Source organism: Bidens hawaiensis, unplaced genomic scaffold (assembly GCF_021521415.1).
Source record: "Bidens hawaiensis isolate Kalapana, Puna unplaced genomic scaffold, B.hawaiensis_p1.1 tig00011895_1, whole genome shotgun sequence".
Taxonomy (NCBI): domain Eukaryota; kingdom Viridiplantae; phylum Streptophyta; class Magnoliopsida; order Asterales; family Asteraceae; genus Bidens; species Bidens hawaiensis.
The window spans coordinates 420,149-434,151 of record NW_027491951.1 but is presented as its reverse complement, the minus strand read 5'-3'; the positions used below and the strand labels follow the sequence as shown (position 1 = coordinate 434,151).

Genomic DNA, 14,003 nt, shown 5'->3' with positions numbered 1-14,003 from the left:
ACCTTTGTTATAGGGTTTCTGTGATTTGGGGTTTTCACGGTCACTGGACCACCGCCGCTACCAATCAACGTCACCTAGGTTTCCCATCCAACAACAACAGAAGTCTGATGTGAAAGCCCCAAAATAAGGGCAAAACCACAAAGAGAAACCAAAGGTTCGCCACCACCGTCGTCATCGCTCAAACATCTCCGTCTTGCCTCCGCCACCACCGTCGTACGGTTCCAAAACGGAAGGCGGCATATATTTCGTACACACAGACGCGATTAAACATCACCATCTCATCTTACCTGCCATTCCAAAATGGAAGCCGACGGAAGATAAACGTTATGAATCCATGAAGAGAGAGAGAGATAAGTCAGATAACTTCTTCAAATGGTTGCAGAGAGAGACAGGTGTAAAGGAGGGGAACACGTAAAGAAAGAAAAACAGAAGACGGGGAGAACATGGATTGAACGCAGGCATGTAACAGATAAGGACTTGCGCTAAGTTGGAAAAAAACAACCACCATGTAGAGTAAATTATCAAGACAGTAAATGGTCATTTAGACCGCCTCTCAGATTAGGGTCACCTTATCATCATCGAGTTAAATATCATTTTCTAAATGAGATGGTTGTCCATATGAAGTCGGGCTCATCATCTTAGGTTCCAAGATAAAAAAAAATGTTAGATTTACACATGTCAACCTCAAACAAACAAATGAGCTCGTACAAAAGATAGGAAGATCTCATATGAGTCTCTGCTCATCATCATTGACTCACCCAACCAGCTTCCAAATTATATTGTGGCTCAGATGAGCCCAGGCACATCATCATGGCCTTCAAAACCCAAAAATATTTGGGTTTACACATATTAATATATGTTGAAAAATTCATTAAGCTAATGTAACAAATTAAGGCATGTCTTATATGAGCCTAGCTCATCATCATCATCGAGCAACACTTAATACAGATAGCAAACCGAAGCACATCGCCATCTACCCAACAACAGAAACCAAATAAAAAAGTAGAATTTGGTTTCAGATAATCGCATCATAATATGCACTTATAAAAGCATAATTTGCAATGTTAAAGTGCCTACGAAAATCAAGACGGAACGCGACAACAGTCAAAATCGGAGCTTTGAAAGCCCTTTCACTCAAGCGCTGCATGTTATGGCACTGCGAAAGCCATATACAACCAAAAGTCGCCCGTCTTCGCCACCACCGCCGCCTAGGGTTCCAAATTGGAACCCGGAAACAGTCGCAGTCGGAGCACAGACGGTGGAGCACATCACCGACACACCTTTGTCACAGGTACAGACAACTCTCTCCGCCACAGCCACTGCCTATGGTTATGAAATAGAACCACGGGGTTAATATTTTTTATAAAACATTACATCAAAAAAACGAGCATTTTATTATCTTTAATTTGAGTATCATATTGCTATACTTTTTTTAGTTAAAAAAGCTACATTTTAAGTACGGATGTTTTGGTTTGGTTTTGATGGTAATTAAACCGTGAGCCAAACTGTTAGTAACGTCTTTTTGTCTTCGAAAACCAACCACCCGTTGAAATTGAAATCAACTAGCCAAAAGTTAATAAAAAAAATCGACCGTGAAATTAAATCAATGACCGGTTCGAACGGTTTCATAGTTTCAAGCCGAACAATGAACACACATAAACTTGTATGTGATTACCAAAGCCCGCATTTCCCACTGCATCGCGCGGGCACCCATCTAGTCTTATTTAAAAAACAACTAATGACTACTATTATATTATATAAGTATAACTATACAACAAAACATAGTTCGAATTTGGTAAGCCTGACTGCTTGTTATATACATAGCCAGGCACCTCGTTCATGTCTGGAAGTACATTCGAATTTGGTAAGCCCGGCTGCTCCGACTGATCATTATATGCATAACCCTCGACTGGTCCTCGTTCGAGTTTGGAAATAGATGATCAAACCCCAACATTGTTTTGGTTCGACGATGAAAGTGCCACGCAAAAATAAGGGTTTTTTACTTGGGTTTTTCTACGTTCAAATATATGCATTGTGTATGTGTGATGTGTGTGTTGTGTTTGTGATATATAGAGAGAAGGAAGTGGGGAGCTGAAGGCTCAATAATTTAGCATTGACTAATATGCCATGTATCTATATGCAGCATATAAGGTACGGGGTTACAGCCTGATTTAATTGTCGCAGGTTGTCATGTATCTTATACGGCCTGTATAGGTTTATGCAAGACATGTATTATACAACATAAATAACAAACCTCTCAATATGCGGTATATAGATCTATACGCCGCTACGTATTGAAAAATGGTTTAAAAAAACGTAAGAAGTTATTGCCAATCTCTTACCTCAAAACTTTCAAACGGAAAAGTGGTTTTTAAATGAGAGCGCCAAAAACTCAACAAAACGTACCTAAGAAGTTATTGCCAACCTCTCAGCTCTCACTTCAAATTTTATTATGTCCGACTCTTTTAAAGAAATAATACACATTTACACTAAAATAATTTTTATCTGTTAGTTGATTTATTATATTTCTATTTCTATAGCTAAAGTTTTAAGTTTTAACATTGTGTTTGTGGTATTCTAGAAACCACTTTATAATCGTTCTTGCTTATTTCTCATACTATTTCTAAGTAGCAATTTCTCATACTATTTCTAAGCAGCAATATAAAATTCTCACGATTTATATGCCGAACATGGATGCTTGTTTCGTTCGTTCATTTATGTTCATGAACGTTCGTTTATGTTCATTTAAGTGTGTTCATTTATGTTAGTTTATGTTTGTTTGTGTTTGTTCATATATGTTCATTTATGTGTAAAATTGTTCAATTATGTTTGTGAGATGGTCGTTTATATTTTAAACGAACATAAACAAATACGAACATGCTCGTTTTTTAAATGAACAAACATGAACAAAAATTTTTGTCCGATTAACTATTTATGTTCGTTTAAAGTTAAATGAACGAACGCAAACATGCCCTTATTCATCTTCATTCAGTTCGTCTCAATATGTCATACTACAAAACTATATCACATTTATCTTATTGAAGAAACTACAAAACCAGTGCTTTTGTTTCCAAGCTCTAAGAACATTCACAATAGAACATTCTTCAAGTGTTTTTTTTTAAGAAAAAAATTGTGATGCGGATGACAGAAAATTGTTGATTTAGAGAAAAGAGAGTTTGGTGAAACTGTTGTGAAAGAGTATTGCAAGAAAATGAGTTTGTGAGACCACACGTGGTGGCTTAGTTTTGTGATGAAAATGAGCTCCACAACTAAGGTAACGCTGCGCCTCATCTAGTTTTGTGCTAAGTTTTGGGGGGGGGGGGTGGGGGGTTCGTTGTGCACACAACAAAGGTGGGACGGGATGTTATCTAATCAAACTTTTTGATTATTAATTTATATAAAAAAGTAATAACTGTGTAATGATTGAAAATGGTCATCAGTTATACTGTCCCAGACATTTGACTGCATTTTCCACTGAAATGAAATAAGCCACTGAAGTAGAATTGTACATTCTAGAATAGTCCTAAGAAGATATGGTCCCAATCTGATGCTTGATTGCCCCCCCCCCCCCCTCCAGGCCCATCACAAGGAAAACGAAACCCAAGATTTGCTTTATCTAGTATCAAATAAGAGCTATGAGCAAATAGAACACCTTTCAGAATACCTTACCACTATACAACTTTTTACAAAACTAGTTATTGCTAACTGGGACGCTATATGCCGCACAACCCTCTATGTGCTTAGTTACCACTACGCGTGTCTTAGAGAAGAGGGAGAACAAAAGTTGAGAGAAGAGAGAATAGAGTAGAGATTTTGATGGGCAAATGCCATGTAAACATTTAAAACAAACAAACAAACAAGCATTATCTATCTCTCTATAGGTGATGGTCTAAGGTTGGTGTTTGGGATTACTTATTTTTGCCTCCTTATAGCTTATTGTCATAAGTCGTAATTTACAAAAATATAACTTATAACTCATTACCCTTACAACATTGAACTTATCAAAACACATTATGACCATTTGATAAGTCATAAGAAACTGAAATAAGAAATTCCAAACACCCCATACACACTATAAAACTAGGTCACATTTAGGGGTGAGTACGGTTCGGTTCGGTTTTTAGGTAAAACCGAATCAGAAACCGAAAAGTCGGTTTTTCGAATATACAAACCGTTCGGTTTTTGGTTTTTCGGTTTTCGGTTTGGTTACAATCGGTTTTTTATGTGTGTAGACATTGCAAAAAAATTTCAAAATAATGAAAATGCATATTAGATTCAAAACACAAAAATAGGCATTTGTTACATGGAACCAAACGAATACAAACTTGCAAAAGTATTAGAGTTTAAAATTCAACAAAGTTCTTAATCAAAAAACACTAAAAGTTTAGTTTCAATCTTCATTCTTCATCTTATTCATATTTAAAGTTTACTCCCAATCTTCATCATCTTCATCACCATCAACGGTAGATTCTTTTGGTGTTTTGTTTCCGGTCATAACATCTTAAAAAACACATATAATTGTATTAATTTTTGAATAAAAACACATATTGGTTCGGTTCGGTTCGGTTTTTTTTCGGTTTTTTAAAAATGTAAAACCGAATCGAAACCAAAATTTTGGTTTTTCAAAAAAACAAAAAATTAACCGTCGATTAATGCTTTGGTTTGATTTTTCGATTAATTCAGTTTCGGTTCGGTTAATTCGGTTCCATTTATCCTACTTGAATTTAGATGATGCTTTTAATAATAATAATAAAAAAAAGATTAGATCTAGTTTTTAGTGGTCCCAAGTTACACAGCTAAGCTCAACACCCACCCAACTGGCGGGAAACCCAATTCTTCGAGGGAAACCCTAATTCCAAAATTCAAACACGCCTCCACACTCCACCACTATATAACCAACCCAACCCAACCCAACCCAACCCAACCCAACCCCTCACTCTTGTTATCATTATCATCATCATCATCAAACCCCCATTTCATTTCACTCAGTCCCAACATGTATGTGGTGAAGAGAGATGGGCGTCAAGAAACCGTGCATTTCGACAAAATCACTGCTCGGTTGAAGAAACTCAGTTACGGACTCAGCATTGAACACTGTGATCCGGTCCTTGTTTCCCAGAAAGTCTGTGCTGGTGTCTATAAAGGCGTCACTACCAGCCAGCTTGATGAACTTGCTGCCGAAACCGCGGCTGCCATGACTGCTAATCATCCTGATTACGCTTCGGTATGCTGCTTTTTTAAACCCATTTTTTCTGTAATTGCGGGGTTTTATGGTTTTGTGAATTGATCCTGAAAATTTTAGTTAGTCAGGAAATTGAATTTTAATTCTGTTAATTATTACTTTGAGGCAAAAAGTATTGATAAGTTGTTAGGGTTAGGGTTTCGGAATGTTTTGTTGATTTAAGTGTGTTTTCCTTTGGGAATTTGTTGAAATTGATTGATGTTAAATTGTTTCTTGAATTTGCTAATTATACAATTGTTTCATTTGTGATGCTACAGCTTGCTGCTAGGATTGTGGTGTCGAATCTGCATAAGAACACTAAAAAATCGTTTTCCGAAACGTGAGTGAATTTGAATTAATAATGTATACCTGAACAATATGTAATCAAATAGCCTGATCTTATTATTTTTTTTGACCTATACAGAATTAAGGATATGTACTCTCACATCAGTGAGAGATCCGGGCAGAAGGCTCCACTCGTTGCAGATGATGTTTATGAAATCATCATGAAGGTGCACGCACATAATGACATTATGCTGTATGTGGTTTTGTAGATCATAATATCATCTCACTAACTGGTTTATGACATACTTATATCATTTATCAGCATGCGGCTAGGTTGGATAGTGAGATCATTTACGATCGTGACTTTGACTATGATTATTTTGGTTTCAAAACCCTTGAGAGATCATATCTGTTGAAGATCAAAGGGAAGGTTGTTGAAAGGCCACAACATATGCTAATGAGGGTTGCGGTTGGCATTCACAAAGATGACATTGATTCCGTAATCAAAACATATCATTTGATGTCACAGAGATGGTTCACCCATGCTTCTCCCACCCTCTTCAACGCAGGGACACCGAGGCCTCAAGTATGAGCGATGTTTCTTTATATTCTTAATTGGATTTACACTTCACTATGTGTTGAACAGTTTGCTTTTGTAGTTGAGTAGCTGCTTCCTGTTATGCATGAAAGATGATAGCATCGAAGGCATATATGACACTTTGAAAGAATGCGCTGTTATCAGCAAATCGGCAGGTGGGATTGGTGTCTCTGTTCATAACATTCGCTCAACTGGAAGTTACATACGTGGGACAAATGGCACATCGAATGGCATTATCCCAATGCTTCGTGTGTTTAATGATACCGCGCGCTATGTTGACCAAGGAGGTGGCAAGCGAAAGGGTACATGTTCTATTAATTTTTTACATTTATAATTTTATTCAATCATGCATTTTGTAAAAATTTGTTTTGAAACATTAGGTGCGTTTGCTGTTTATTTGGAACCATGGCATGCTGACATCTTTGAGTTTCTTGATTTGAGAAAGAACCATGGAAAGGTAGAAATTAGAATACACTTGGATTACTATAAGCTATGACTAGTATTTTTTTATTACACAAGTTAAAGGAACACTAATTTTTTCAATATGAATGGTTTAGGAAGAACACCGGGCTCGTGATCTGTTTTATGCTCTTTGGGTACCTGATATGTTTATGGAAAGAGTTCAAAGTAACGGCACTTGGTCTCTATTTTGCCCGAATGAGGCACCTGGTTTGGCTGATTGTTGGGGTCAAGAGTTTGAAAATCTTTATATCCAATATGAAAAACAGGTATGATTTCATATTTAAATGTGCTATCGTATTATTTTTATTATTTAATACTAACTTTTTGTTAAAAACATAGGGGAAAGCTAAGAAAGTTGTGCAGGCACAGAATCTTTGGTTTGAAGTTTTGAAAGCCCAGATTGAAACAGGAACCCCTTACATGCTTTTCAAGGTAATTTGTACTTGAGATCCGCTTGTTAAAAGTTTGAACCGAGTTGAGATTTTAATGAGCTACCGGCTACCGCTTGAACTTGGGTTTAAAAAATAGGTTTGTTTAATAAAAGAGCCTAAGCTGGAGCTTCACTTATTGAGCTTGTGCGAATAGTGAGCTTAAATGAGCCAATATTTATATAACTTTTTTGTATACTATTCAAATTTATGTTTTTATATTAATCATCATTGTATATAAAATTTTGATAAAATGATAAAAAATATCTAGATGAGATTTTGTTTTTATACAAGATTGTAAGGGATAAAAGATAACAGTTATTAAAAATATTTATAAATCTATAAATAAAATAATAAATATCAAACAAGCTTGGAGTTAAAAGCTACTTATGAGCTGAGCTTGAGCATATAAAAAATATGCTTGAAATGAGCTGAGGTCCAACCTATTTGAGCCCGGGCTTGTCTACATCTCTAGTTCATGCTCTGTAGTTATGTTATTATGCATTTTTAATATAAATAATTAAAAAGATATTTTTTTTATTAGGACACATGTAACAGAAAAAGCAACCAACAGAATCTTGGTACCATAAAGTCTTCAAATCTCTGTACTGAGATTATCGAGTACACAAGTCCGACAGAAACTGCTGTGTGTAATCTTGCATCGATTGCATTGCCACGTTATGTGAGAGAAAAGGTATAAACTGTTATTAATGATTAGTAATTTATCATTTCACTTCTTTTTGGTTATGCTTATTTAATTCTATGTTTTAGGGAGTTCCAGCTGAATCTCAACCGTCAAAGCTTGTTGGCAGCAAAGATTCTGCAAATCGATACTTTGATTTTGGCAAACTAGCTGAGGTTAGTTGTCAATATTTTTTAAACTTGGAAAGTTTCATGCTTTGTAATATTATTAAAATTTTTTGACCTTTTTTTGGCAGATCACATCAATTGTTACAACAAATCTGAATAAAATTATTGATGTCAACTATTACCCGGTTGAAACTGCAAAAAGGTCAAATTTAAGACACAGGCCAATTGGCATTGGTGTTCAGGGTCTTGCAGATACTTTTATTCTTCTTGGTATGCCGTTTGATTCTCCAGAGGTAATAGTTACAGAAGTTGTGTTATTAGTTATTACTTGATTTGGATTGTTTAATGAATTGGAAACATGGTTTTGACTTGTTGACCAAATGGGTTAATATTGCAGGCTCAGCAGTTGAATAAAGACATATTTGAGACGATATATTATCATGCTCTGAAAACTTCTTCTGAGTTGGCTGAAAAAGAAGGAACATATGAAACATACAGTGGGTGCCCTGTTAGCAAGGTGAATATTTGCATTTGTTTAAACATGTTCAAAGTTCACTTCCATTCATTTAAAATTAAATTAAATTATGGGTGTCAATTTTCAACGTTACCTGAAACATGACTTGGTATTTAAACTGTTTAAAAATTGTCATGTGTGATTGCACTGGTTAGTTGAATGGGTTATGTTATGTTTGGTTGACATGTTTTGTTAAATGGGCCGTGTTTGGGTTGACATGCTTAGTTAAGTGGGCAGTGTTTGGGGGTTGACCCGTTAGTTAATTGGGCTGCGTTTGGGTTGACCTATTTAGTTAATTGGGCCATGATAGGGTTATTGCCTTCCAACCGTTTAAATTTCTTGTATGAACATGCTAAACGGGACGTTTGGGTTACACAATTTTAAACATGTGCTGGTTTGGGTTAATGTATTTTTTTTGGCATATATAAGAAATGGGCTGCGATTGGTTCAAAAAGTCAACTTGTCAACCTGACATGATTGACGCTCTTAAATCTTAATTGAAGTGTTAATGTTGTACTGACTAGTAACAGTAATATTAGTAACAATAATGCATATTATATATTTAGGGAATTCTACAACCAGACATGTGGGGAGTAACACCATCCGATAAATGGGACTGGACTGCACTCCGTTCAATGATATCCAAAAACGGTGTACGAAACTCACTTCTCGTTGCACCAATGCCAACCGCTTCAACGAGTCAAATTCTTGGAAACAATGAGTGTTTTGAGCCATACACTTCCAATATCTACAGCCGCCGAGTTTTAAGGTAATTCATTTGCCTGCCTTAAAATAAAAAAAGTAAGAAGTTTATATACAACTTTTAAACAAGCAACTAATTTCCTTATGCAGTGGTGAGTTTGTTGTGGTGAACAAGCATTTATTGCATGATCTAACTGAAATGGGACTTTGGTCTCCTACCTTAAAGAACCAGATCATATACGAGGATGGTTCTGTTCAGAAAATATCTCAACTTCCTCAAAAACTGAAAGATATTTACAAGTATGATTTCATTTAAATTTTGTTTTCTTTATGGTTTTATTTTTTTTGTTGTCCTTATTTCAAGCAATATGGATTGATAGGACTGTGTGGGAGATTAAGCAAAGGACTTTGGTTGACATGGCTGTTGACCGTGGATGCTACATTGACCAAAGTCAAAGTCTGAATATACATATGGACCAACCAAATTTTGGCAAGCTGACGTCATTGCACTTTCATGCTTGGTCTAAGGTATCATATATATATGAACATGAGTTATCTTGAAATAATTATGTAATTGTTACTTAACTTGTAAATGTTTTTTTGGTGTGTGCAATAGGGTCTGAAAACAGGTATGTATTATCTGAGGTCACGTGCTGCAGCTGATGCGATAAAGTTTACCGTTGATACTTCTCTTCTTAAGGTGAGTTGACTTTTCTTTTAGTTTGTTATATTCAAACTTTAAGTGACATGCTCTTGATAATTCTAATGTAGGATTCAAAAACGGAGTCAAAACCTGGTGATGAGGACGACAACACGAAAATGTCACAAATGGTGTGTTCGTTGATGAACTGTGATGAATGCATGGCTTGCGGAAGTTAAAAGTTATTGATGGTTTGAAGTGTTATAGTATAAAGTCTCATTTGGGATTTTAGAATTATGGTTAAAAGTTGGTAAGAGGGATTGGGATTGGGATTGGGATTGGGATTTGGTTAGAAGGTGCTTTCTCCATATGGTTATTTGGGAAGTAATTTGTATATTGGTATGTTAGTGGTCTTATATATGGTACACATGTTTTTGTTAAGCTATATGCTCCTATGATATGTCACCTATTTGTTTCTGACAAATGAGTTTATCTAGTCACGTTAAGAAAGCTTCAACAAATAACAAATAAACGAAGTGTACACATGGTTTCCCTACTCTTACTAGTGTTAGTATAAGGAAATTTGTTAACTATGTTTTACTAAGCTATGAGTACTAACGACCAATTTTAAGATTAAGAACAGACCAACTCAACATCAACTATGAATTCCAAAAGGGATTGCTTTATATAGTAATTAAGTTTTATGTCAGTTATAAAATATTTTGTTTTAATCAGGTTACTAAAGCTTTTTTTCTGTTTCAATCCTGGATATTTTACCTGGATAGTGGATTTTTTTAAATAGTTTGTCATTGCAAAATATTTTTTTAAAAATTGAAAAAATTAGTAAAATTTGAGAAAAATAATTTTTAAATTGCGAAAAATTAGTAAAATTGAAAAAAATAGTAAAATTTGAGAAAAAAAATTAAAAAAATAGGAGCATTAATGTGTGTTTCCATTTTATCACAAGTCACAACCAATGTTTTAAAAACCGGTATTTTACCCGTACTGGATTTTGTTTAAAAATGGTTCGACCTGTTGAACCGGAATGTACCGGGAGGTTCAACCTGGTTAAATAATTTACCTTGTAATTCCATATAAATGCACTTTCAACTTAAAAAATAACCCAAAAAACATAATAAACATGGCACTTGAACCAAATATTGCACATGAACAATGGTCAAGTTAGATAGAAAGTTTATATACTTTGTGTACAAAATTAGTCGATTACAAAGATGTAAATAAACCAACATGAATTTGCATGAGACAAAATTGGTTGAATAACTAATCGTCATTTATATGTTTATTCGTTTCAACTTTATCCGCTATGTTAAAAGTCATTTTTAAAATATGGACCACAAAAAATATCAAAAATCTTTTGGATTTAAAACCGGTTTGCTGGTTTAAACCGGTATTTTCAAAAAAACCAGCGGTACGATGTTCTACCAAACCGTCCGAAAATACCGGACTCTAAATACCGGTGACCTTACGAAATTCGGTATAACCGGTTCAACTGGCCGGTACGTACCGGTTTTTAAAACGCTGGTCACAACCCATTTCTTGAATTCATCTTGTCTCTAGATCTGCATAAGAAAAGACAATGCTATGAGAACAAACAAGTGGAGGAAACAGATTTGATCCGTTTGTTGTAAATAAGTTAATATGGGTTATCATTTATTTCAAATGCGTTGAGCACGTCAAACAAATAAAATTAGTTTACACTGATAGCCTAGCGCATACAATATCTGAAATCACTTTCTTAAAATATGTGAATCATAATTTTAATTGCATTTAGAGAATTAATTATTTATCTAGAAGTTAAAAAAGGAACTTGTAAAAGTGCTTGGGGAATTAGACCCGATTTATACTATAAGAGCATTTTCAACCCATCCCCTAAAATTATGTGAGGAGAGTTTGTAAATTATAGGGTGGGTTGTGAGTGTAAATTATATGGTGGAGAGAGAAAATGTAGTGATTTTTTGTAAATTTGGAGAAAAGGTAGTGATTTTTTTGTAAATTATAGGGTAGATAGAGAAAACTGTAATGAAAAAAATATAAAAAAATATTATTTATTTAAACAGGAGAGAGAAATTCAATGTTTTTAGTGTAATTATATGATATAAATGGATATAGGAACAGGAAACTGAATAAGAATTCTCTAAGATGCCATTTTCAACCCATTAGTCAAAGCATGAAAAGAAAACCTCACCTCTTTTTTAAGTTTGTCCTCAATGATAGTTGCACCAAGAAGTATTAAATCATTCTCAATTTGATTTGTCACTTCGCATATTATATCATCTCGTGCTATACTTATTTGGTTTTTGGCTTCTGTAAATTTCTCATTAAGTTTTCCGTCCTCTTTCTCATTAAGTCCAGGATATGCAAGTAATTAAGTCCTCAATCCAGCAACAACATATTCATGCACATGGTCCCTGTCTTTTTTTCTAATGGTCGCCTTTTAAAAGACTTTCAAATATAACACTAAACATATAAGATGCATCAACATATAAACACAGTATTTATATTTAAAGGGTGTTTAGATTTGTGTTATAAAACTAACCTATTGGCACGTTTAGAAAGAAAAGGTAGCTTTCTATTCCCTACTATAACAGAATTTTTCTTTCGTGTACAATATAAGTCTAGCATGTTCAAAATTTCATGTCACTTGAAAAATATGTAATTTATAAACATTAATTATAAGCACACTTTAAATTAATACTAAAAATACCTCAAAAAAGTCAAAACTATCAAACCTTTCAACATGTTGCTTAGATATAGGGTCAAACTCCATAAAAGTAACACTTGTTTGTGTCCTTTTATAAAATTCAAAACTAAGCTCTCTAGTTGCACTTACAAGAGCTGACTTATAAGACGACTCGACTTCATATGCCACCTAACCTGTTTCATCACCTTCCGTGTCATTATTTATTGCTATCGAGTTACTATGCAGAACTGCACAAATAATAAGTTGAGTAAATATCCATCGTAAAAAATACAAAAATCTAGAGTAAAATACAGCTTAAAACCACCAAGGCCAACATTAGATGAATGCATATAAGAATTCAATATAAAGGTAATCCAACATTATATGTAAATGATATATAAATCATATAAAGCTATGAAAAATAAGTAAAACATGTGCTGACTCAAACCAAAATATCCATTTTTTAAAAAGTCTAGTTCTGGCTCGAATCCAAATAAGTTAACTTTTAAACAAATACGTTAATGTTTTGTCAAAAAGCATTCTGGACCCGAACCATGATGGCCATTTTTTTATTTTCGAGCCAATATGGCCTAAATCCAAAATCCATTTTTTTTAAAAGACCGGTTGTGGCCCAACCCCATTACGAGCCAACCAAAAAGACCAATATGTATATGATATTTAAAGCTATGAAAAATAAAAGCAAATAAAAAATTAAGTAATTTGTCAAAGCACGTTCTGATCCGAACCAAGATATCCAATTTTTTAAAAGACCTGTTCTAGTCCGAATCCAAATATATTGACTTTTAAACAAATATGTAAGTATTTATCAAAAACCGTTTAGACCGAAACCATGATGACCATTTTTAATATTTTAGACCCTTTTTGGCCTGATTCCGAATCACCATTTTTTTAGAAGTTCCGTTGTAGCCCGAACCCATTATGAGCCGAACCAAAAAGACCTTATATATAAATGATATTTAAAGTTGTGAAAAAAAAAACGACTCGACAATTAAGTAAATTTTCAAAACACATTCTGACCCGAACCAAGATATCCGTTGGTACCTATTGTTCGGCTTTCTTTCTTTCAAGTTCAGCGTGTTTAAGATTCTCATGGAATTTTTTTAATAATCTCACAAAGTTGAAAAGGATTTGAGTAGCTGCCAAAAATAAGCACACATAATTAGACCCATTAGAGATAAAACACCGCTTGATTTGACTCTTTTATAAGTTAACACGTCAACACTTCCACATCAAAATTTGATGTTACCCTAAATAGTTATTAGAAAGTTACCTTGTTTGAAAGGGCATTTGACAGGGTCTTCATCAAAATATAGGGTCAATCTATCAGCACTTTTACCCTATAATGTAAACAACTAAATCGATTAATAATCCAAAAGGAACTTAATTACACTTGGTTTCTGTTTCAGAAAACATTATAATCTAATAATAGTAAAATGTATTGAGATTTACCATAACAGTATAGTAACTTGTAACATTTGCCACTTCTGCCTCAGCATGGCCAATGAACTACTTTAATGTCCGACAATGTCAGAAAGTTTTAATCAGTTGCTCTAAACATTCAATCATTAAAAAAAATGAAAAATTACAATGTAAGTCCGAAAAGAAATTTTGTCATCAACTC

At 34.3% G+C, this 14,003-nt stretch overlaps 1 protein-coding gene across 1 annotated transcript; it reads left to right on the top strand.

Annotated features, from left to right (window-relative positions):
• Positions 1 to 4,972: 4,972 nt before the first annotated feature.
• On the top strand, positions 4,973 to 9,957 carry LOC143539429 (ribonucleoside-diphosphate reductase large subunit). Its single transcript, XM_077032751.1, has 17 exons — positions 4,973 to 5,224; positions 5,500 to 5,561; positions 5,646 to 5,733; positions 5,829 to 6,092; positions 6,166 to 6,406; positions 6,485 to 6,561; positions 6,662 to 6,832; positions 6,906 to 6,998; positions 7,539 to 7,688; positions 7,766 to 7,852; positions 7,933 to 8,097; positions 8,202 to 8,321; positions 8,885 to 9,087; positions 9,171 to 9,320; positions 9,401 to 9,548; positions 9,637 to 9,720; positions 9,792 to 9,957. Exons 1-17 carry the CDS (start codon positions 4,997 to 4,999, stop codon positions 9,897 to 9,899), a joined length of 2,439 nt encoding a protein of 812 aa, XP_076888866.1. The 5' UTR covers positions 4,973 to 4,996; the 3' UTR covers positions 9,900 to 9,957.
• The last annotated feature ends 4,046 nt before the right edge of the window (positions 9,958 to 14,003 follow it).